Here is a 25,283-nt window from a genome sequence, read left to right as displayed (position 1 = left end):
GTAAAGATGAGGTCCAGGAAGTAGACATCATGCTTTTAGTGAGCAGCATGGAGGAAGAGGTATAGTCTTAAAGACCCCTTTAACATCTGCAAAAGCCTGCATGCTTTCCAGGTTCTGCAGCAAGTTCGGCCCGCAGGGGAGCCCATCCTGTCCTGGCCAGCACCACAGGCCCAGGTGGAACGCGTTCCCTTTGTCAAGGCACCTTGACGCTGGCCAGCCGCATGAGCCACGGGGTTTTCAATGTCGACGTCCGTCCGTGGTATCAGTGCGTGCCCGTGGCAGTACTTCTTAAGCCTCTGCATCTGTACAGATGTCTTCTCACCCCCTCACCCTTCGCTTCATGCCATGGACCTGCTGAAGAAGTAGGCCATTTGCCCTGAATGACATCTCCCCTTCTGGAATGGGTTACATGCTTCCTCCTGTTAGGATTAAACCTGGCTCCTGTCGTCTCTGAATCTCTCATGAACCCAATGAATCTTGATGTTTGATTGGGTTAAGGTTTCAATTGGGGGGAACAAAAGAAAACGTCCTGATTGGTGTTGAGGTACCTTCCTGTCACGCCACATCCCTTCACAACACGAGGCACATCACCTACTTTCTGGTTGTCCCACTTCTGGTGACACCTTCTCCGGTCCAGGTGTTGGTTGGTTCTCCCAGTGGAGACCATCACCTGGATCTGTTACTCACTGCCGGCTGCTGGCTTCCTAAGTGTGCCATCCACTGCACCTCGATTAGCTGCAAATCTGTGCAGCGTTTTCTTTTTCCTCGTCAAGTGTGGTTGTGCTGAAATGCAATTGGTTCATGGAAGGCTGGGCCCTCCTTTTCTCCATCCACCTCCAGAGTGTTGGCCTCGGGGACCCTGACAACTTCCCGTGAACATGGCTAGTACATGGGCCTTCAGTATGTTTGATTTCCTTCCAGCCAGTCAGTCTTCACCCATGCTTAATGCTTGCATTCTCGTATCCATCATAGGCAATTGAGAGTCACATCGGTGTACCTCCTGGGTCCTTTTGGCATGGCCTCAATAGACATTCTGGGTTTATTTTGCACTCTGTTTGCCCCAGGCCTGGAATCGACCATTTCTGGAAGGGATCCTGGTTCCTTTCATTGTGAAATGGTTGTTTTTGTTTTGTTTTTAACAGTGCCACCTGGGTTTATTTGTACAACAAACAGCACAAGAAGACACCAGCACCATGCAGGCGGCAGCCCAGGGCTCACACCAGTCCCTCTCGCCCTCACACGGAGAACTCTACTTTTTGGGAGCCTAGGCGCCTTTGGTAGCTTTTGCTGGGGTCGAGGCCTTGGCTGGAGCGTCAGCCTTGCTTTGTGCCTTGACCTGGGGCCGGCAGAGCCTCAGGCCCTTGGCAATACATGCACAAGCCCGCTTGCCAAGTTTGGGATGGGCGATGTAGGCCAGTCGGCTGAGCTTGCAGTTGACGCCTATTGGGAGCTTGGCCTTGACCTCTGTGGGCTTCACAAGATCCTCGATGGCCTCAGCGCGAGCAGCCGCAGCCTTGGCGTTGTTGGCCTGCATTTTCTTCAGGCCCTTCTTGTTGTGCTTCTTGGCGAAGCACACGTTCCTCAGGAACTCCGGGTTCACCCCTTAAGAGATTCCTATTGTTGTGATCAGGGTTCTTTGATGCTGTTTCTGTGCCATTTCCGAGATTGGTTGTGCGTGGTGTGGTTCTTGGACTTGGCCATGTCTGCACCGACGCCTGCGGCTCCTGGAGCGCCAGGGACCAGAGGAGAGAGCGTGAAATGGTTTTTCAGAGACAACAATTCAGGCTGCTAGGGATGGGGATTGTTATTTTGTTGTCTTTGCTCCTAGCTCTTTCCAGCGGAGATTACCAAGAAACATGTTTTATTTTTTAAGAGAAAATTCAATTATTAATTCATAAGTTCACTGACATTTCTAGTTCGTAGCAAGATCTTGCTTCATGCTATATTTCTGTCTCCTTCTATGCCAGGCACCTTGGCTCCTAGTGACCTTACAAAAGAAAGAAGACGATCTCTTGTCTGTCCCAGGAATACGGACAACCATTCCACACCTGCACTCTCGGTCTCTCGGACTCAGGCTCCTGAGTGCAATTAGATAGCTCTGTCGTTTTGTGTTCTCAGCGTAGATCCCGGCGTGTTTGGGGAACCCTGGTGGCCAGTAGACTCAGGCTGGGCCGCTAAAGGAAAGGTCAGTAGTTGGACCCACCGGCTGCTCCACGGGAGAGACGAGGCAGCCGGCTTCACAGCCGGTGGTGATCAGAGCCATGGACTCGCTGTGGGGCAGGGTCTCTGGGAGTCTGAACTGGCTCGATGGCTGAGGACTGCAGGTGCTTTTTGGATGTCGCGTCAAAATACCATGTTGTAAAAGAACTCGAAGTGAGTGTTTTCGCTGTGTGGTTTATGCCAACAACCTGATACACACCCAGGTGTTCCATTCCCTTTGTGTTTTTTAATCAAATTTTATCTTTTCAACAAGTGAAACAGTTTGATGGTTGCAAAGACAACATTGGGAAGGTTAGTACCTTTGTGCCCAGTTCCGCCCCTTCCCCACCCCTGACCCCGGGCAAACCCCCCACCCCACCCCCAACCCGGCAAATTGGTCTTGTTTCCCTAAAGGCAACTCGTTCATCTTTATATTGATCCTTCCATCGTTTGTTTTCGTCTAAGCAAACGCACAGTTTATTTATGTTGGTGGGCGTCCTCTGAGGGCCTTTCTCACACCCAGGGAGCAGGGTGCCCACACTGTCTGGGCTGGCTTGTTTGGTGGAGCGTTTAAAAGGAGAACCTGGTGGCGCCGGAAGCCTCCGCTCCTGTGGGGTCATCTGCAGTCTTCGCTGTGCGGAGGCCCGGGGTTGCCTCATCCTGACGGCTCCTGATGGACATGGGGGTGTGCCGTCTTTCACTTGTCTGAATACTGCTGCTGTGAATGGCCCTGTGTCTTCCAAACCCACGATGTCTCAGGGGTGAACTAGACCCAGATTGGGGGTGTTTGGGCAGGGCTCAGGTTCCGGGAGGGGGTGGGCATGGTCGGAGGGGAAACAGGTGTGCGTCTGATCTTTGTGTGACTCTGTGCGTGGCAGGAAGAGGCTGGGTGGCTTCCCTTCATCTGAGTCCCTCCCAGAAATGAAGGCATCCATTCTCTTGGGAGCCAGAGATTCCCCACCTGCAAACCAAGCCAGAAAGCAGCGTCCTGCACAGAAAACGCCATTAACCACCCCACTTGGATCTGCATCGGGGGCCGGGCCACACCTCCGAGAAGGGTGTCTCTGCCCCATCTTTGAGGCAGGCTGCCTGGGAGGGCAGAGTTCAGTGCACATGATGTCCAGGGTGCACAGGGGATGGCTTTCCTTCCTCCATCATCGGCCTCCATCATCTCCTTCCACCTACTGTTCCGACGGCCACCCCTGCTAGGAAACCTGACAGCTCATTCCCACATCCTCCTGGGACGGTTGGTGGGTTCCTTCCAATAAATCAAGTTCTGGGCCTTGGACTCCATGCCGAGGAGGGGACTGGGATGGTGGTGGAAGAAGGGCTCCCATCTAGTGCCAGGACTGAGGCCCAGATATCAGGGTGCACAGAGCTCATTTATCAGCATCAAGCCACGAAAAGAAGGCGAGCTTTTCCAGATTGAGATTCTCATTGTCAAAGGTGGCCGTGGATGTGTGTGTGTGTGTGTGTGTGTGTGTGTGTGTGTGTGTTAGAGGGTCCTGCAGGAACACACGGCCTCAAACCACTGAGGTCTGTGACCCCCGAAAGGACTTGTCCTTCTCCAGACTCTTCACAGCCAGTGGTGTGAAGCCAGGCAGTCCTCCTGCAGCCCCTCCTTTCTGCATCCCTTTGTCTTGGCCTTTGCGCCTCCTTACCTTGGTTTGTCCATTAACAAAAAGCATCCACCCAACTTTCAGACCTGTTGGGGTGCCTCGCTCTGCAGTGCTCCGAAGAGTCGGTGGTTGTTTGTATTATTAGTTTCTTCTTTCCACGTTGGTTTGTGTGTCTTATTGCTCCTGTTGGGTTGTTCAGTTGGTGAAGCACAGGAGTGGATGCACAGAGATCATGGCTGATGCAAGGGTTTATAGGGGATGTTGGTCTGGGGGTGGCGGGAGATATGGGAGGGCGAGGGCATTTCGGAAGTAAGCAGTAACTTCCGGGAGGGGGAGGGAGCCCAAGAACTGATTGTGACTACACAACTCGTTCTAAAGGCGATTTAATCATGAAAAGGAAGAGGAAATGTTCCAAAATCGATTGTACAGTTCTTGTTATGACTGAACTTTTGAGTTGTGTGATATATATGGATTATGTGCCAGTAAAACTGAGTTGATTCGGGGGGGTGTGGGGGGACAAAGGTCAGCAGTTGGAACCCGCCCAGTACTCCACGAGAGGAGGACGCGGCAGTCTGCTTCCTTCAGAGCACCCCTGGAGGCCAGGGGCACACAGAGTTGGTGGTTGTATGTGACAGCATGGGACAACACTGAAGTCAAGGGCAGTTAAAAAATGCCTTCAGCCAAGGGCTCATTGTCTGATCTCACACTAACTCACACACACACCTGTTTGGAGTTCGCCCTGATGGCCCAGGGGTTAGGGGAGTGGAGGCGGGCTGAGTCTCATGGTGCCTCTTTTATTCTAGGGAGTCCAGGGGCGCGCTGGGCAACCGAGCCCTCTCACACGACAGTATCTTCTTCCCTGAGTCTGGCCAGGACCCTGCTCGCCCGGTGCGAGTGTTTTCCCAAGAAAACGTGTGTGACCGGATCAAAGCTCTACAGGTAAAGCCTCGCACTCGGCGTGGCAACTGGGAAGTTATGCCACAGGGCGTTTCCCCTGACTGCTTTCAGCTGGTGTATGTCGTGTGTTAGAGTACAGTTGCACACGCCTCACAACCAGCAGACGACACGCCAAGTTAGTTGTAACTGCACCTTGATTCGTGCCGATGCCAAGACGGTGCCAGGAGTGTTGGTCCCAAGGGGTCTGCTCAGTTCTCTGTACCAGACCAGGGGCCCCCAAAATACTTCCCGAATGAGTCAATAGGTAATTTTTTTTATATGTGGTCGCCGAGGACCTTAAGAGCAAATGTCTTTTATCCCAATCTAGTTAAAAATACAGTGTAATGTGAAGATGGGGCCCCCTCCCCCTGGGGGACTGCCTGTCAAGCGTGGAGATGATGCCGGCATGAGCTCTGAGGATGATGGGCTGCCCAGCAGCCCCCCGGAGATGTCCCTGCTGCACGACGTGGGCCCCAGCACAACCATCAAGGCAAGTACATCTCCCTGTGACTCCATCCTCGCCCGCCATAGACAGACGGGGGGCACTGGTGGTCCTGTGTGTCTCCACGCCAGCGTGGTCATCACTGCGTGGGCCAGCACATCTTCCAGAGCAGGTCTTTGTAGCCCATATTTGGTCTTAGGGCTGCATTTCTTTTCTTTCTTGGAGCAGAATTTCAGGTCTCATTAGAAGATAAGGATTTGATAACACCTGTCACGATATTATCTGACATAGTCAGCTCCATACCTCGTAATTCTTGTCTGAGCAGATGACCAGGCCAGTCACCCAATTTGAAGAGGTGACGCACCTTTGTGCCCATATTCTGTGGCCATGACACTTGGCCAGAAGGAGAAGGGAGGACTAAATCCAGCTTCCCAATTCTCAGAGACCTTGACTCTGCGCCCTTGCTGGGTTTAGGGACAGGAACGTGAGGGGCGGTGCTATTAAACACAGCAACGGAGGGGCCTGTGCCCTCCACAGCTGGTGGGCCTGGTCTTGAATTCCACCTCCCTGGTAGAAGCAGCAAAGAGGAGGCTCCGGAATTGAGCTCAATCTCATGCACAAACAACATAGCTCATGATGCCACCCTTTTCAACCTATGACATGTAGATTTGTTCATGAAGATAGCAGGAGGAAAAAACCTGTTGCCATTGAATAGATTCCAGTTCTTAACAGCCTTATAGAGAGCTGAGTAGAATGCCTTCCACTCCAGGCTATTTTTTATATATTTGAAACCCTGATAAAACAGGGTCTAAACCCTCAGCTGCTAGCCAAAATGTTCATGGGACACACACACACACACACACACACACACACACACACACACACACACACACCCCTCGGGAGAAAGATTGGGCGCTCGGCTTCCATAAAGACTTATATCCCTAGAAAGCTTATGGGACTGTCCTCTGTCCTACAGGGTCGCTGTGAGTCTAAACTGATGTGATGGCAGTGGGCTTGAGGGAGGAGGGGGTGGGGGCTTTCCCTTTACAGAAGCTGGCTTCCATCACTCTGCTGTGAAGCAGCTGGTGGATTTGAACGCTCGGCCTTTGCGTTTGCAGTTGGGTTCTCAGTCCCTGTACCACCACGGTTCCTTCTTGGTCGGCAGACGAGTCTCTGGGTGAGTGGTCTTCCCTGACAGAGAGGCTGTATAGGGGATAGAACTTGGGGTTATATCATGTTCCACAGATCATGCAAAGCCATCAAAGCCCACGGACCCTTTGCATCAGCACAGGGCTGCTTGTGTGCATCTGCAGAGCCCGCTGCTCACCTCTGCCACCGCAGTAAAGGGACTCTCCCTGGTGACGTCACAGCACTTTCTTAGGGATTCCTGTTCTTCATTTGCTGCCAAACAAAACGCCACAAAGCAGGGGCTTTATAAAACAAAATCATTTCCTCCCAGCTTGGGCATCTGGGAATGCACATGGGTTCCTTCCGCAGGCGCTCTCCCGGCTTCAGTAGTTGGCAGCGATCCCCGGGGTCCCTTTGCTGATAGACCCCTTGCGTGGTGTCTTCCCTCTGCGTGTGACTCTCTGTCTGTCCAGCTGTACAGGCCGAGGACCCCCATAACTCCATGACGCCATTAGCAGAGAACCCCTGCAAAGGAAAGCCCTCATTCCCCAAACAAGGCCACATGCCCAAGGGACCCGAGCTAGTGTTCAGCATCCAAGGAGCACTTCAAAGCATTCATGGAGATACCCCATCATCTTCTCATTCCATTTCTCCACGGAGTGTTTGAAGCCCTGCCATGTGGGGGAACACAGTGTTATCCCCAACTATGGCCTCGCAGTTCCTGTGCTGTTCTGAAGTACAGCCAGAATCTACTTGCGTTTGTTCAGACAGCCCTCCCCACCACCCCCTCAAGGGCAGGGGAAGGAGTCCTTATCCACTCGTGTGCATGAAAACATGGGTTTTCAAGGAGCCCTGGTGACATAGAGGGTCAAGTGTTGGACTGCTGACCACAAGGTCAGCAGTTTGAAGCCACCAGCCACTCCATGGGAGGAAGGTGAGGCTTCCTGCTTCCGTAAAGATGTACAGTGGGTGGGAGGGGGGACATTTCTACTCTGCCCACCGGGTCCCGATGAGTTGGAATCGGCTTGATGGCAGTGCATTTATTTTGGTTTGCCTTCCCAGCATTGGTGACACTGGAGCACAAGGAAGGGCAGCCCCGGCTGGCCAGAGCATGTCCCTGGTCTGCAGCAGAGCAGGCTTGCCCCGGGGTCGGAAGAGAGTGGGCTCTGTACCCGTGGAGGACAGGAGCAGCTTAACTTATTTTCTAGAACGTAGGCCAGTCCTGTACCTTTCTCACCTGAAACCCTTAAAATGCTAGAGCAGGGGGTAGGGTGGGGTGAGGACGGAGCTGACAGGTTTGTGGCGCTGCCCGCAATTGCCTGGTGAACGACACATGTTTCTGTCTGCATCCGGCCTTAGGACCCGATGAACAATAGGCATGTGTGGGGACCACATGTTGAGCAAGTGTCTGTCCAGAGCCGCCTCCTTGTTCCTGTTGACAGATCTCCCCGTCCCATCCCTCCGTGCTCCGACTCAGAAAGCATCTCGGTTCTCGGGGGCAGGCAGTAAAGAACAGCTAGTGATGTCTAGACCCTGTTCGTTATGGAGTGAGCCCTGCTCCAGGCCCTCGGAGCAGCGATGCACAGAGTCCAGCACTAGCTGGGCAGAGCCCCGCACTCCAGGTCCGCGCTGACCGCTTCATTGTCAAACGTCTCTCTGGTGCCTGTGACTTGGTGAAAATAGCCTGAGATCTTATCCGCTGTTGGGCTGATGTAAGCCCTCCACTGGTTGCATGATCATGGGATACCAGTATCTGGGCCTGAAGGACTGAAAGACAGAAAGCAGGTAAGGAAGGAAGAAAGCAAGCAAAAGGTTATCTCGCTCCTGCTTTAGAAGGCACCGGGATCGCATTTCATATCCTGAATGTTGTCGGAGCACAGTTAGCCTCTCGCGAGCGGGAAACAAAGCACCCTTTACACTGTGCTTATGTAACACGGGCCATCTGATAGGGGCGCCTGTAATCCCCGAAGGCCGGGATTGTGGGCGATTTCGCTCTTTTCCTGTTTTGACACCTTACAATGCTTGGCAGAGAAACGCCCTGAGGCTTATGGTCCAGCAAAGTCTTCTGGAACAAGTATGGGAAGACACCGCCGTGGCAGCGGCTCCTGAGAGCCTACGTTTGCGGGAACCACGTGAAGTTATTTCTTTAACGGGTCGGAGCACCAGCGCGCCAGACTTGACCCAGCGTCTTCCAGTCGTATTGACAGATGATTCCCGTTCCCTACATTCACTGGGTTAAACGTGTTAGAAAGAGTCGTGCACCCCCAGCGCTTTCTAAGGAAGATTTCCATGTAACCAGACATGTCGTGGGCTCCCTGCTGTGACACGGGAAATGCTGGTTGGTGGGTGGTGCACTGCTGAGTCTTTGGCCCTGGATGATGTCAGAAACAGTCGCATGGCAAGGATAAGTTTGGCAGCCATGCGCAAGGCTGCCTCACCAGGTAAAGAGCAGGCCTTTGGGCTGATCTGTCACCTCTCAGAATCCATGCCCTTGGGGACTTTGGAGAAGATTACATGGGGACAAGCAGGTCAGTGTTCCCCCACCCATGAAAGGAGTGACCAGCACAAGCCCAGACCAAGAGTCTAAAGGGGCTTCAAAAACCTGAGGGGAAAAAATCCCATGATCTCTCCAGTTCTGCTTCTTCACCCCACCATCACTGCTTTGTGTCTGCTGACCATCTCCCTGCTCACTGTTCCTCCTGGCTGGGCCCCTCTTTCTGAGGACAAACATTTGGAAAGCTGTTGTCACCACAGAAAAGCGCTTTCAACCTCAAGCTGTTTCCTCATGGTCCTTAGAGCCACGTTTGCCCCTACAAAGGGCTGCGTGTTCAACTTCTTCCAGAAGCATCTAGATTTCAAGACACATTGGATAAGGAATAAACGACCCTCGTCCTGCCAGCCTACTTAGGGAAATGCTAGACAGCCTCCCTGCTGCCCCGTGATTGGTCCTGTGAACCCCTACAGACCTCACCTCCGCAGAGTCAAAGTCAGAACTGCCGGCTCTCTGCGGCCGTGGCAGTGCGCTTTCCCCATAACCTGTTGTCAATGAGTCAGTTCCAAACACAGTAGAGTGGAGCTGACCCAGGGGTGTATTCCCCCACCCCACCCCCCCGGGGTGTATTTTTACTGAAGTAGACGGCCTCATCTTTCTCCCCCAGAGTGGCCAGTGGGTTCAAACCACTAGCCTTTCATTGTGCAAAGTGCTTAATTCCTGTAGCGCCGGGTTCCTCCCGGCCTTGCCAGGCCTCAAGGACTTTCAGAATGACGGTAGAGACAGAGTGAGAGTTTTCAGGGAGAGCCGGCGCATGTCCTGGATCAGCTACAGCCAGGACTTTGCATGTGTGAATGGGTCGTTGCTCCGCATATCAGGAAGCTGAGCAGACCAGGGCCACTGAGACGGTGGACCAGCGTGGGCCTGAGCTCAGGACTGTATGCTGTGGCAGCCTGCAGTGTCTCGGTCTCAAGGAGAGGCTGTGTGAGCACAGGGCAGCCCAGTGGGAGAGGAGACAGCAGGGGCTGTCGGTCCTCCTTTTATGGGTGTTGAGCCTAAGAGGGGGTGGCTGCAGGGCAGGTGTTGTCACTCTCTCAGTCGTGAGGTCATTGCATTTGCAGAGCTACTGCCTTGGTCTCTTGCGTCTCTGACAGTGAAAGAAAGACACACATCCTGCAAAGACCTTTGTGAACAGGAAGTTGTGGAGTTGGGCTGCCTGGAAGAACGAGTCGTGTGGAACCCCAGGTGTGAAGGAGAGAGCTCAGCTACAAACCCCAAAGCAAGGAGAAGAACTGAGGCTTCTGTGTGATTTCGTACGGGACATATGCTGCTTGCTGTGACCCCGAATAAGGATGATCTGGGCAAAGTCTTGCTTGTCCAATCTGAGATTCTTGCCTTCGGTACGAACAGACCCCTTTCCACGAAGTCTAGTCTGACCCAGAGCAATGGCCCAGGGGTGGTCCTGAGGCTGTAAATATTTTTGGAGGCAAATTGCCTCGTCTTTCTCCCCTGGAGCAGCTAATGGGTTCAAACCACCAACCTCATGGGTAGCCACTAAGTGCTTAAGCTCTGAGCTACCAGGATTCCTTTGACTTACAATAGAGGCCAAAGCCACAGACACAGATGCAAACCTGTGGTTTGTCTTAAAAGTAATTTTTCAGGCTGTGTTCCTGTAAGTGCCTGACTTAGCTAACCGAGAGATTTCAAGTAAAATAAAATAGATCGTGTGCACCTCTCCCTCTCCCTCAATTCAGTCATTGTGCCCAATCAGCTTTTAGGAATAAACTTTCCATTCCATTAGAGAAGGGCTAGGATCTTTGGGCTAGCAGGGAAAATAAGTTCCTCTCTGAGTTAGTTCCTTGGCAGAGCAGGGCAAGGGTGTGCAGACCAGTCCCTATGTCAGAACCTCGCTCTACTGCGATGGCCCCTTTCCCTAGAGGCTGGTGGAACCCAGGAGACCTGGCCCCTTAGTTTGCCTGCAGACCAGGAGCTGAGCTCCCTCCTGGGGCTCAGTTTTCAGCCCAACAATAGACAAGTGTATAAGGGGGACCAGTGGCACTAGAGAGGTACGACCACCCACCTTAGAAGAACCATCCATTGAAGATCAACAGAGCGGCATTCAGCCCAGGACAAGCTCCAAGGGGCACGAGGAGCAGGAGGAATGGAACCGTTCAGGAAACACAGAGAAGAGGAGGGACGGCTGCCCTAACTCACCGTGAGGGCCGCAATGAACGAGAGGAGACAAACTGTCCACATTGCCAAATGGAAAACTGATCTGCTCGGGAAACCTTCCTGTTTTGCAAGCAACCGCTCAAATGGCATCAAAAGAGAATGCCCCCACCTTCACCCCCCCAAAAAAGAGAAAGAGAGCAACCTAGCGTCATCCCTGTGGCCTTCCCTGCAGTCCCCTGAAGATCATGGAGCACCTGCCTTGTGTGGGACTCCACAGCAGAGACAGTAAGTCAGTGGTCATTGTCGGGTCACTTCCCACTCGCGGTGACCCCGGCATGTCAGGGTAGAACTGTGCTCCATCGGGTTCCCGGAACTGTGACTTTTGAAAGCAGATCGCCCCTGGGTGGAATCAGTCCACAGGCCTTTGGTCAGTAGTGAGCATGAACCATGCATACCCCCTGGATGGATGAATTGTGATAAGAGTTGTATGAACCCCAAACAAAATGATTAAATTAAAAAAAATTAATAGAAAAAAAGAGTGGGATTCTTCTCCTAAGCCCCCCTCACATCTGGTGGCTAGAACTAACTTTACAGTCCATTGCCATTATATAAAGGAGATTCCATTTGAGCAGGCCAAGGGGGATTTTGTTTTAAATCCATTCTGTTGAAGGGCTTAAGAGAAAAAAAAAAAGCTAGAGGTTTCCACAGAAGAAGAAATCCTTCCCAGCCTGCCTTACAAATTTGAGCCTTGCCGGCTCACACAATTGCACGAGCCAATTCCTTAAAATCGTCTCTGTATTGACTCGATGGCAATCAGTGTGTACAGATGCATCCGTGTGGTTGTTGCTGACTGGTGCCACCTAGTCAGACCCCACTCAGAGTCCACCGTTCCCCTCAGAGGGAGCCTGCCCAGTCCTGTGCCCTGCACATTGCCGCTGCCTTTGAGCCGTCACTGCAGCCATGCTGTCTGCTCATCTCCTGTTTCCCAAGCAACATGTCCTGCTCCGGGGTTTGGGCAGCCTCTACTGATAATGTGCCCAGATGACTCGAGATCCAGTCCCCACCCCTTACCGCTCTATGGAACATTCTGGCTGTACGAGGCCTGCTTCCGGCATTCCAGAGTACATCCAGTGTTCTAAACTCACCAGCACGCTAATTCAGATGCTTCGGGTCTTCCTGGGTCTTCCTCATTCATTGCCCAACTTTCTCATGCCTATGGGGTGATGGGTCAGGCACGTCTTAATTCTCAGTATTACCCAGAGTGTGCTGGGATGCGTGCTGTGAATGCCTTTGCAGAGTCAAGGAAACACACCCCTCTTCCTGGGCCCCTCTGCTTTCAGCCAAGGTCAGTGTGACACAGCAGTGATAGCTCTCAGTCCATACCCGCTCTTGAATTCAGCCTGCATTTCTGGCCGTTCCATGTCCATGTGCCGCTGAAACCAATCTTGAACTCGATGGAGGCATGCACGCATTCACAGCTTTTGAGAGCAAATCCAATTTCTACTCATGGCAAAGCCATGTCCATGGCTGATAATTTGGCCTCAGTGTCCAACCCTTTCATCCAGGGTACCAGTCAGGCTTCTAACCTTCCTGCTACCAGCCACGTGCTTGCCCACCCTAACCACGCTGGGGTGGCACACACGCACGTGCACATATATAAGCATATTAGGGTGTTTCTGAAATGCCATTAAAAGTTCCGTTATCTTTCCATCCTATTTACCCCCGGCCCTTTTGAAACCCCCTCGTAGTTACTTACGTGCACGCACTGTATCTGCAGAATTCCGTTGGATCTGTTTCGCAGACGAGCACTAACTGAGATCGTTCGCTGCCAGCCTTGGACCGTTCCCAAGGAACAGTGCAGCACCCGCGCTGCAGAGAATCAAATTTAAACTCTTTCCCCACAACTCCAGCCAGGAGTCCGTGTGGGAAGACCAAGCACATGACATTGGGAGGCCTTGTCTTCGGTCCCCTGGTGCGCATTGTGATGCACATGCTTAGTGTTTTCTCCTTGTCCCTTGAAGGTCTCCCTAGTTCCCTCATCTGGGCCCCTGTCTCCGGACCATGTGAGCGACACCTCAGTGTCCCCCCAGATCTCGGACAGCAGCATCGCACCCTTGGCTGACTTCAATTACCCCCCGGAATTCTCCTCCTGCCTAGACAACTCTGCCGCCAAGCACAAGCTCCTGGTGAAGCCTCGTAACCAGCGGTCGACTACAATGAGGCGTCTGTCTTCGGTAACTGGGCCTCCCCTGTGCCCCGGGGCAGGGTGGCAGCCTGGCAGCCCTTCTGCCCTCACCCAGCAGGGTCACTTGCCCCCTCTGGGCGCACGCTGCCCATGGTTGATGGGCCTGTGGCATGTCATGTGCCTGCATACTCGTGGCATTCGTTTGTTCGTTCATTCTGCAGACACTCGTTAAGACACTGGGACTGTGTGCTGGAGAGGGGCGCTGGTGGTCCAGGGGGTTAGGCATTGCGCTGTTAACCACAGGGCCAGCGGTTTGAACCCAACGGCCATTCCACGAGAGGTCGCTGAAGCTTCCTGCTTCTGCAAGATTCACACCACTGGGAGCCCTGGGCAGCGGCTCTGTGCCCTACAGGGGCACGAGGGCTCAGAATGGACAGCAGCCAGTGGACGTGATTTACTAAGCGTTTGCGGGTCTCCTGTCACACTCAGTGGCACGTTCAGTCCCCGCTATGGCTTCCCATGATCCGGCCCTGCCCACTCCCTCTGGCTTCCTCATATAACACGTCCTCCACTTTGGCCTTCGTTCTGTTTCTGGGGCTCTGCCAGCCGTCTCCTGCTTCAGGCCTTGGGTGCTTGCTGTCGTCCCTTCGGGTCCTTCCCCCGACCTTCCTGCTGACGGCCGCCCCCTCCGTCATGCTCATCACCACGTTCCCTGCCTGCATGGCACCCCTGTGGGGGCACAGAAGTGATCCCTCTTAAAGTGTGTATTCACTGGCTTAATGCCATTCTTCTTTGAGACTTGGGCCCCGCTGCCCCTCTGACCCCTGACACAACATGTGTTACAGGGCTGCTACTCAGTAACCATTTATTAGGTGGGGGAATGAATGACAGAAGACAACAAACACTGAGCACGTGCATGGGCATGAGAGATTTCTTGTGGCATCTCTTGGCTTCCTGGCACCACATAGGCTTGCTGCCTTCTGCTGACTAAGAGTGCCCATCAGACCGTTCCCCTAGGAGGGTGTGGGGCCTGCCTGGCTGCAGAAAGACAGAATGACCAGCATCCTCTTCTTTGCCTCGCTTCCTGCCTGCTTCTCTGCACTCAGGGACTGCTCCCTGAGCCAGTGGCCAGCAAAGCAGAGAGACCCAGCTTGAAGTGTCTGCTGCCTGGCAAGGGAGACTAACCGAGAGCCGTCTGGATGTGCTAACTCTGGGGAGAGCTGTGGGGAACTGTCAGGGGGCTTCTGGAACATCTCACCAGGGGCCTTGATTGAGTGGGGGAGCGGGGGAAAGTGCCCAGGGGAGGAGGCAGAGTTAGGTAGTTAGGAGTGAAGGGAACACCTGGTGACTTTCATTAATTGCAATGTCCACTTAATGTTATTCCAGTTTTAAAGTACGGTTCCTCCGTCCAGCCACATTGCAAGTGCTCATTGGCTGCCTGTGGACGGTGGCTTCCACACTGGGCAGCACTGAAAGTCCTGGTGGGCCGCACACGGCTCCAGGGCCACTCTTGGCTCCGTGGACTTCTCAGGAGTTCTAGCCTTCCACATGGAATAACTTTTTAAAGAGGGGTTTCTATCCTAAAAGCAAACTTCCATCAGTCCTTGTCCTGATTGTGGGGTGTTCAAGAAGCCCCTACCGCAAGTGGGGTATCTCAGCGGGAGGCAGTGGGAAGGGGCAGTTTCGAGATGTCCCTGTAAGAGAGCAAGTTTCCCTTCTGACACGTGGAATGGCGGCCGAAACACATGTCAATAGTGCTCAGCTTCAACTGGACCTCTTGCTGGAGCAAAGAAGCAAGATCGAGGCTACCTCCAAGCTGTGCGTTCCGTCCAAGGCAGGGACGCGAGTATTGGTGCATATGCTGGTGCCGCAAGGGCACTTACAGGAAAATGCTGGGTGCTCGCGGGACTTCACGTGGCCTGGTAGAGCTCCCAGCATCCCTGTCTCCACGTGCTGACTTGGCCCACAGTGCCAGAGATGGAGGCAGCTCACTCCTGGCCTGGCTCTCAGATGCCTACTTGATTCCTACCAGAATGTCTGTAGCCCAGGCCAGAGTGAGCAACCAGCCAAAGTTGGCCAAGCTATGGTGACAGAAGGAAGCCTGGCTCACGGTCCAGATGGAAAGGCAGCATTCCTTCCTCCGCCCCTGGGTACAGCTATTCTTCTCTTCCTTGACTTGGTTTTTAGTAATGTTTACTTGGTTGTTAGTAATATTTTCAGTGAAGGTTGACACATCAGCATAGCTTCTCATTCAACCAATTCTACACGGATTGTTCAGTGATCTTGGGGACATTGTTCTCAGTGCATGAGCATTCTCATTGCTTATGGTTATTCCATTTGCATGGGACTAGTTTACCTGCCACCCTCCCTCCCCCAGCCCTCTCATCTTTGTTTTAAGGTCAAGTTTTGACTGGGGAAAATATGAGGCTGTGTTAGTCTGGGTTGACTAGAGAGACTAATTCATAGACAATCCTATGTGTATAAGGAGAACTTTATATCAAAGAGCAATTGCACATTAAGAAAACATCCCAGCCCCGTCCAGATCAAGTCCGTAAGTCTGATATTACCCCATATGTCAATACTAGTTCATAACAATCCTCTTTAGACTCACAAAGCCATGCAATGATGCTGAATGCAGGAAGATCACAGCCCAGTGGGTGGAAAATCTTGTGGCTCCAGTGGTGATAGAAGCATCTTGGCGCTGGCATGGGTCTCCACATGGCTTCTCCAGCTCCCAGGGCTCTGGCCGCATCAGTGTAGCTCCATGTGGCTTGTCAGCAGGAAGATGAAGCAGAGAGTCTCTCCCAGGTGGAATACAGTAATTCCCAGAATCCTCAGGAGAAGGCCATGCCCACACAGAAGCCTGGTTGACAGACTGCACTCTGCACCTTTGCAAGTTGACAGGAGATTATGTAACTGCCACAGTTACAGTCTCAGAAACCCACGGAGGGCAGTTCTACCCTCTCCTGTAGGGTCGCTGTGATGGGGTCAGCTTGTTTGGCAGTAATGTAGAGTCAGTCTGTTGACTGCTCTCAGCTAGGTGGTTTTTGTAAAAGGAGCACACTACCCACAGGTTGTCATCTTTATTGTGTGAGTCAGTCTGTTATTTCACTAAAAGGGTCCTACAGGGGCTGTTTGGCCTCGTGATTTAAAGAGTATCTTAAGGCAAAAGGCTCGGAGAGGACTGGTCTGGTAATTCTCGATTTTTCTGTAAAGAATTTAAGGCCCTCTTCCTCCTGTTCTCCCAGTGTGCTCTTACTCGGGCTGGTCAGTGGTAGCTCAGGCACCGTGGAGTCCTCCTGTCTCAGTGGAGATCAGGCAGTAGCTCACAACGGCCACAGCTCCCCAGATTTAGTGTACCACCTCCTTGTCAGAAAATAAATTACCTTGTGCCCGCCTTGGCAGTTAAAACTGTTTATACTGAAAGCCAACATCAAGGATCCAGTGTAGGGGGTCTGCTTTCACAGCCACGCTGAATCATTCCAGGTGCCGTCAGGAGGTGGAGTCGCCCACTCTGGGAAACCAGGCGGAGCACTGGTCCTGGGGACTGGTCTCTGCGAGTCCCTGGTTCACTCCTTTCTCTTTTGCTCTAGACCCGTAGGCACCAGAATGAGTGTATTAGACGGACACTCCCATGCTTTTCAGATCTCGGACACAGCCCACCAAACTAGGATGTAGAGCATAAATGTTATGAGCGATGGGGTGCCGCTTGTGACAGAGTGGTCCCCAAGACTGTAGTCCTAAGGTGTAAAACCAGGAAACCAGCCATGCACAGTGTTCAGTTATGTCTAGAATAGTGGTCCTCAACCTTCCTAGTGCCGCGACCCTTTCATTCAACTCCTCACGTGTGGTGACCCCCAACCATAACATTATTTTCCTTGCTACTTCATCACTGTCATTTTGCTACTGTGATGAATAGGGTGACCCCATTAAAAGGGTCATTCAACCCCCAAAGGGGTCGTGACCCACAGGTTGAGAACCACTGGTCTAGAAATATCCAGAACCGTGTCCTGGGTGCTTGATTGTATACTTGTAAATGAATACACATGTGCACATACAGATACATATTCCTATCCACACATATATATGCTCACATATACATCCCTGTTCACATATATTATGCCTATATACAAATATACCCATGTATGTTTGTTGCTCTAGAGCAACCCTTAGTAGATGTGATCGAGGTTGAAAACCCCATCTAGGGCTGCCTTTGGCTGACGCTGTCTCGTTCCACCCTCTGAGCAGAGATTGGGAAAGAGAACCCCTGGTTATTTCCACACAGGGTTATTGTTTGTGTGTGGTTCCATACGCAGTATAAATGGAATGCCCATAAATGTGTGTCCCAACATCTCCTATAGCTTGTGGGTGGTGCAGTTCGCATTCTGAACACCACACCAGCTGTTCTTCATTCCAACCTGGGCAGGGTCAGAAGCAAGTACTCTTGTTAATGCTCTTATTATCTCAGTGTCATCAGGAACACCGCGATGAGATGGGTAGCCTAAGGTCTCGTAGCAGCCACAGCCTCCGCTGACTACCAGGACAAGGTCTCAGACAGACGCCTCCTCTGCCCAATGCCCATCCATGGTGCCCTCTGCTCAGAGAGGGCATGGAGCTTGCTGAGCATTGGGGTTTGCTGTTGGGCTGTGTTTTCAGAGAATTGTGGCTTGTCTGGGTTTGCTCTGCAGGATCATATCAAGAGGGGAGGAAGATGAGCAGGCAGCCAAGACAGTGACTCTTCCTTATTGCACATGGAGACACTGGTCTCCCCACTTCTGCCTCCGGAGTGCCCCAGGCTTGGAAGCTTCTGTGAAGGCCCAGAGGTCGCGATGGGAAAAATAGGGAGTGGGCATAAAACACTCGGGTGGCATGGGGTCCTCGAGCCCTGTCCTCCTATACATGGCCACCAAGCCGGGGCTGAGTCAGAAGTGGCTCTGTTCTCCAGGCCTTCTGTCGCTTCTTTGTGCTCAGGAAAGCCACTCTGTGCCAACCTTAGTCTTTGGTAGGACCTGTGAGGTCGCCTCCATATTATTTCCTCATAGTTCCCGTGCCTCATGTTGTGATGTGCCTAAGCCAGGCCTGTTCCTCAGCTTCCAGCCACCGCTGGTTTCTGTGGTTGAATAAGGGGGAGAGTTGTACAAAGGGACCTACACCCCAAAGAGGTCTCGGTACCATCCGTGTCCTGTAGCAGCAGGAGGCCAGTGATAAAGTGAAATCAGGAACCAGCAGCTTTTGAAATGTCTTCCCTGCACATTTGTCTTTACATGTCTTCCTCTTTACAAGTCCAAGAGAAACAGAGTGGCAAGGGTTCCCTGGGTCCTCCTGTGTTCTGTTAGCAAGTGGGGCCAGGCCAGGATGGGAGAAGAACAGCAAAACCATCAGGCAGACGCTGCTGCACGCACTCCGAGAGTCACAGTTCCCCCACCCAAAGGAAAGCTCGGGCAACAGCCAGGTGAAGGTCAAGGTCCAGCGTGAGATCACCTTCAACTCTGCCAGGCTCTTGGCCATTCTTACATACTGTTTTTAGTTTTTGTTACTGTTGCGAATTGAGTGTAGATTTACAGGGAAGATCATCAGGATTGTTTTTCTTGTTATATTTTTCCCTCAAAACCATTTTATTGGGGGCTAATACAGATATTATATCATTTCAGAGTTCAGTCACATCAAGCAGTATTGTAGAATTGCTACCACAATCAGTTTCAAAACTTTATTCTCCTTCTTGAACTCTTTGACATCAGCTCTCTATTACACATACACACACACACACACACACACACACACACACACACACACACCAGTGTACCTCCCAGAAACCCTTATTCTACTTGCTCTTCTCCCTATAGGCTCATCACTCATGGGGTTCATATACTGAAAAACAATAATTCAAGAGGGTCACCCCAATGACAAAATACATTTGAGATAAACCCCAATATGAGCAAACAAAAAAAATACCGAAAATGTTGAAAACCAGATCAGACTCAACGTGCATCAGAGGGAGAATCAAGTGACAGGGTTTTAACCGTTCAAGTCTGGTTGATACTTTTGAGCAGCTGATCAATCTTACCTTCAAGAATTCATATGCATTTTGTTTCATCTCACGACTGCGAACATCCTTCTCCACAACCCTGAGATCAGAAGAACTAGATGGTGCCCCGCTCCCACTGTCATGTCTTTCTTGGTCAATGAGCTGTGGTTCCCTTGCGCTGCTTTTCCTCCTGAAGGAGCAGCACTGGCTTGGTGACCCTGTACCTGTGCCAGATGTGGACTTAGCATCTGGACCCCCAGAGTCCTTTCCGAAGAGAAAAACCACGTGGTGCCACGTGTGATTGTGGTGCCAGTAACGGCCTCGGAAGACCAGAGCAGGAGGATCATAGGTGATGGTGAACAGGCCAGGCTCCCCGGAGGAGCAGACCATGAATCAGTCCTGGCATGTGCTGGCAGAGCATCCCAGAAGTGCAGGGAGGGGTTGCGCGGGTCCAGGGGCTGACATGCTCTGTGGGGAGCGCTTGACCACCGTAGGAGTAGGCGCAACGGTCTTAGATGAGACGGAAGAGGACTTAAATGTGGCTGAACATCTGGGCTTGCTACATTGGCTGTGTGTGTGTGGAAGGGTGACAGATGAAAGAGCAGTCTGTGTTTGTGCTGACAGATGCGCCCAGGGAAGATGGGAACTCTGGAGAGAAAGAGAGAGAGAGAGAGCTAGCTAGCTTTGCACAGGGACATAGGAAGCACTTCAGCTCTTCAGCAGAGCCCCCAGTGAGCTCAACCTTGACCACACATGGTACTGACCCCTCACTTCTCCTAGTTTTCCTGGCAAGCTCACCCCGGATCAAAGGTTGAGTGAACGAGTGTGGGGCACAAAGCCTGGCGGGCACTAAGCCAACATAGAGTTTTCTCTTGACTTCCCTCCACAGAGCAGTGCCCACAGGTTCCATGGCTTCACTCCAGTAGCTATAAAAAGCCACACCCACACCCAAACACACATGCACACAATTGTCATCGTGCTGTCTCATGGCAACCTTGTGTGTATAGAATGCAACTGGGCTCCATGGGGTTCTCAAAGGCCATGAGCTTCCAGGAGCAGATCACCTGGCCTTGCTGCAGCAGCACCTCTGGGTGGACTTGAACCATGAGCCTTTTGCTTAGTATTGCCGGAGCACTGACACACTTGTCCCTCACCCTGGGAGACACTCCAGTCTCCAGAGACAGCATTGATTTGAAGCACCTTGCTGCCACTGTTCTGTGGAAAACAGCTTGTGATCCCGGGTTTCCAACAGGCCAGTAAGGGAAGGACTCAGGAAAGACACGTGTGTGGGAATGCCCGGGTACGTGAAACCCAGAGGCAACGCTTTCCTCGAACCATTAGCATTCTGGGAAGGCAACGGGGATGTGACGGGGCTCCCGAAAACCCAACGCAAAGCTGACTCCCCTGTCCTTTCCATCTCTCGCAGCGTGCTCAGTCGGAATGCCTGAGTGAGCTGACCTCCACCCCAGAGGACGAGGACGAGATTCCGCTGTTCAAAGCTAGCACAGAGGGGAACCCCGGTGCTGGGCAGCAGGATCTGGGGCTGGACAGAGGCCCTGAGCTGGGACAGCCGACACCCATGCTGCTCCCCGGGGGCCCCCGTCTGAGACGGGCACGCCTGCAGCACTGCCCTGCACTCAGTGCCAGTGTGGAGGAAGAGAGCTTACCTGGGGGTGAACCCCCAAGCCACATGGCCACCCCAGAGGTCACTCAGCCTGACCCAGGCCCAGCCCTCTTCCTGGAGTCCCAGCCTCCACCAGAAGGCTCTGCAGCCCCACAGCCTGATGCCAGCGTCGTGGAAAGCCAGCGGGAAGAGCTGCCCATTGCTGGCGGGTGTCCCCCAGCTGTGGACACAGCTGATGGGGAGGTGTGTGCTGCTGGTGATAGAGAGGGTCCAGTCTCTGTCTGCATCCCAGAGGAGGACATGGCACCACCCCAGACTGTCACCCTTACCACCTTGGAGACACCCTCCAGTCCAGAAGGACCAGAGCCAGGTGTCCAGAAGGATGTGGCAGAGGCCCTGGCCGTGCCCAGCCCTGAGGGAGCAGGGAAGGAATCTCTCGCTGCCCCCACCCCAAGCCCACACGTCCCCAAGAGTTGCTTGAAACACAAGGCCCTGTCGGTGAGTGTGAGCTGCAGCGTGCCCCCTGCGCCCCCTGCGCCCCCTGCATCCGAGTCGCCACCGAGGGAGGCCCCCTCTCCGTGTGCCCTGGACAAAGAGGCCGCTCCCTCGGAGCTGTCCAAGGCTGGCCAGGCCGAGGCTACTCAGGCGGGGCCCGGGAGGGCAGCCCCGGAGCAGAAACCAGATCGAGGAGCCAGTGAGCTGACGGGTGCGAAGAAGTTCTCTGTGTCCTCGGGCAGGGCGCGGCCGCGCACCAGCAGCGCCCGCCTGCCCCTGCTGCAGAGTGGCCTGGCCTGGAGGAGCGAGGCGGCCCTCGACGACCTCCAGCTGCTTCCAGAGCCACGGCCCGCTCGGCTGGACCCCCCGAAGCCACTGGCCACGGAGGAGTGTGATTCTCAGGACTCGGGGGACCGAGTGGCCCCCCAGGCCGTGCTGGGCAGGAGCCCCCAGGGGGAGGCAACCGCGCCAGCCCCAGCTGCTCAGGAGCCGGCTCCCCGTGAGGACAGAGCCGCCTTCCCGGTGAAGCTCCGGTCCACCTCGCTGTCTTTCAAATACCGGGAGGGCGCTTCTGGCGAGCTGAAAGCACTGAAGAGGTACAGTGCGGAGATCCGCCTCGAGCGCGGCGGACTGACGCTGCTCGCCCCGGACGAGAAGTGCCCGGCCGGGCCGGCCCCCGGCGGCGCCCGAGGGCCCCGGTCCCTGAACGAGCAGGGCAAAGGGAAGGCCCGGTCCTCGGAGCAGCTTAGCTTCAAGCCCCCGCTGCCCAGAAAGCCCCTGCTGCCGGCCCTCACCCTCCCACCGCAGCCCGAGCCCAGCGTCACCATCACCGCGCAGGAGGCCAAGAGGGAGAGTAAGCTGCTGGAGAAGCCCCGGGCGGCCGGTAAGAGCGCAGCGCCGCGGGCAGGGGGGCGGGGGCCAGGCCACGGGGAGGTCCACGCATGGTGGACGGTTGCTGCCAGGTGCCATCCAGAGGGTTCCGACTCATGGCCACCCCCGCGCGTTGTGGCGCCATCCCCACCACTCTAACCAGGCCTGAGGCCCTCCTTGTAGGCACAGCGTCAGTCCATCTGGTGGCGGGTCCGCCACTGCCCCTCGCCGTTACCAAGCAGGACGCCCTTCTCCAGGGACTGCTCTCCTGACCACATGCCCAGGCCTGGGAGATGCAGTCTAGCCCTCCTTGCCTCTAAGGAGCATTGGGGTGGCACTTCTTCCAAGACGCGTGTGTTTGCTCTTCTGGTTCTGAAGTCCGTGGGACTCTCACTGTTCTTCAGCTGCATCCGTGTGTATCTGGTGAGAAGTCACTTCGGCCCGGCCACTCTGGCTCATGGCAAGCCAGGAGTGAGTGAGGTTTCTCAGCTGCCCTCAAAGCTGAGTCAGCACACCAGGCCTCTCTGCTGTGGGAAGGAGGCCAGTCCTGGGGACTAGCCACTGAGCACAAGTCCTGTGAGCCACCCAGAGACTTCCGGACTACCTTTCTAGACCCGCACAGCGTGTGTAAATACTTTCAGTAAAAACTTTGAAGTGAGGGAAGTAGAAGGAAGGAAAACATTTTTTTTTTGTCTAGTAGCAGGGACATCCTGTTTAAAAGTTAGGTAGAGGGAAGCAAAGGTATGGAGAACAAAGGGTTACAGGGAAACAAAGCACATGAGAATTTTGTGCAAGTCCTGAGAAGCCAGGTGTGTCGCCATAGGTAACCGGGAAGGCTGAAAGCCTCAGTAAGGCCCCGAGGGGAGACAGGATTCCCCGCCCCTTGGGTCACAGGAAATCTTCTGTCAAGTGTTACCTCAGAACCTCCACAAGGCTGGATGCAGGTTCTCCTTGGAGGAGGTCCTCGCAGGGCCCTACGCCAATGTCTTGGTTATAAATAAAACATCTTGGAAAATGAGCCTGGCTCTTCCTTTCTCCCCAAGAAAGAATTTCCTCCCATTTAATAATCAGGCTCCATGACCCCGCCTCACCTGGGCCGTGTCCCCTTTATTGGAGGCATCAGTCTTTGTACAAGGTGAGCCCCCACCCCCAGCCCGGCCCTGCCCCTGAGAGCGGAAGTTAACACCCTGTCCCAAAGGAGAGTTGGAATTAAGGTTGGGACGGCACAAAACACATCTTTGAATACACTGTCTTTCCAAGTGAGCAGGGGGAAATAATTAAAATGAGCAGAGACAAAAATGCCTTTTGCATTTGTCAGTTTTTGGTAGCTGTTTCCATGAAATTGGAAATCCGTTGGAAATGGCTATTTTGCAGTGGACCTAAACATGCTCTCATAGCCAGTTTCTTTTATTAATAGAAGCCAGTGGGCCAGAAAGGGAACTGTACAAATGCGTCATGAGAATGTGTGTGTGTGTTTTGTGTGTGTATGTGTGTATGTGTGTGAGAGAGAGAGACAGAAAGATTATGGATAAGACCCTAGGGAGAACTTTTCTGTGGTGATTTTCTAACAAGACAAAAAGCCAAGCATATTTTAAGTGGCTACTCCAGGCCCAGGATTATATTGCAATAGGGCGCCCTGGGGCAGACAGAGAACTCAGCTGGATTGCTCTCCGGGGAGGGACCCTGAGAGACCCACCAGGAATGAGAAGTGCAGAGAAATGCCGATCTTTTCTGTCTCCCTCCTAGGAAGTTTGAGGCTCCTGTGGTGCCACCTAACAGGAGCTCCAGAAATGCCCCAAGAGTTGGCACGTGCGACCTCCTGGTCCGAGGCTCCCGTGGCTCAGGGGTGATGTCTGACTGCAAGGGCTGCCACTGTGATCTCGTAAACAGTCCCACACCTGGAGCGGTTCAAGTGGTGTGCTCGGCAGAATTTCAGAGCAGTTCGTGAAGCCTCTGTAGAGTGATTCCAACAGCCGTTGAAATAGCAAAGGAGGGGAGGGGTTGTTACTTGCAGCTATAATCCTGACATCAGCGCCCATCTACCGTCATGGCTGGAAATTGGAAATGTCTCTCCCAGGATGCTCGGGCTCATCGTGAGAGCTGGGAAAGAGGCTTAAAGGGCACTACTGGGCACATTAATTATTTATCACTTCCTCAGCCTAAGCTGCCAGGCTTTGTTCACTGCAAGATGCCGGGAAGGGTCTGGAGTTAAAGAGAGAGAGAAAGAGAGAGAGAGAGTGTGTGTGTGTGTGTGTGTGTGTGTGTGTGTGTGTGTGTGTGTTTCCCTTGATTCAAAAAGAAAATGCACACCCATATTTATAAATTTATAAAGTTCTGCTTAAAAGGCGGAAGAGAAACGTTTTATCCATCCACGATTGTAAGCAGTGTTTCTAAGCTACAGAAATACCAGAGGAGAACTGGTCAGTGAAAGAGTCAAACTTCCTGTCAGAACGCACGTGGAATCTTCATTTTAATGTGAAGGGGAAACCAACTCACTGCCATCAGGCAACTCCGGCTCACAGCGACCCTATAGGACAGCGCTGAACGGCCCCTGTGGGTTTCTGAGACGGGAACTCTGTGCAGGAGTAGAAAGCCGCCTCTTTCTCCCCATGGTTTCAAACTGCTGGCCTTGCAGTTAGCAACTCAGCACGTGACCACTATGCCATCAGGAGAGGAAATGGTCCACACTCTGCTGGGTACTGACCTCCCAGGTGGGTGGTCTTTGAGGGACAAGGGCCAGGACAGGCTGTGGCTGCAGCATACACCCACTCTGGACCGTCAGGTAGCGGCCTCACCTCATGTAGACGAATGGAAACTCTCAGGGCTCAGGCTCTCAGACCCTACCCTGAACCTGCCTATGGGATCTCCCCAGAGATTAGGTCTGGTTCAGGTTTAATTCACCGTGATGACTTCTCCTACCACCATCTCCATGGCTCCCAAATGATAGCAGCAGGGGAGATTTAATTCATATAAGACATGCAGATAATGAAAGTTGTAATAACAGTATTACTCTTTTTTCCAGCAAGGCCTACTCACTGCTGTGTACTATCTTGTGGCTGCAGGTCCTTGAGCCCAGAACTCCCGGATGCCTTTGCCA

General features: G+C 53.2%; 1 protein-coding gene across 1 annotated transcript in view; it reads left to right on the top strand.

Annotated features, from left to right (window-relative positions):
- CRACDL (CRACD like) overlaps positions 1–25,283 on the top strand; it is a 123,248-nt gene that overhangs the window by 75,038 nt on the left and 22,927 nt on the right. The window contains exons 5-8 of the mRNA XM_075563213.1: positions 4,622–4,757; positions 5,083–5,244; positions 13,009–13,221; positions 20,624–22,199. Of these exons, the coding sequence (XP_075419328.1) occupies positions 4,622–4,757; positions 5,083–5,244; positions 13,009–13,221; positions 20,624–22,199 (2,087 nt within the window). The remainder of the gene's footprint in view (positions 1–4,621; positions 4,758–5,082; positions 5,245–13,008; positions 13,222–20,623; positions 22,200–25,283) is intronic.

This window comes from Tenrec ecaudatus, chromosome 11 (assembly GCF_050624435.1).
Source record: "Tenrec ecaudatus isolate mTenEca1 chromosome 11, mTenEca1.hap1, whole genome shotgun sequence".
Lineage (NCBI taxonomy): Eukaryota > Metazoa > Chordata > Mammalia > Afrosoricida > Tenrecidae > Tenrec > Tenrec ecaudatus.
Note: the sequence above shows the minus strand (reverse complement) of the source record. Positions and strands in the feature narration are given on the sequence as shown.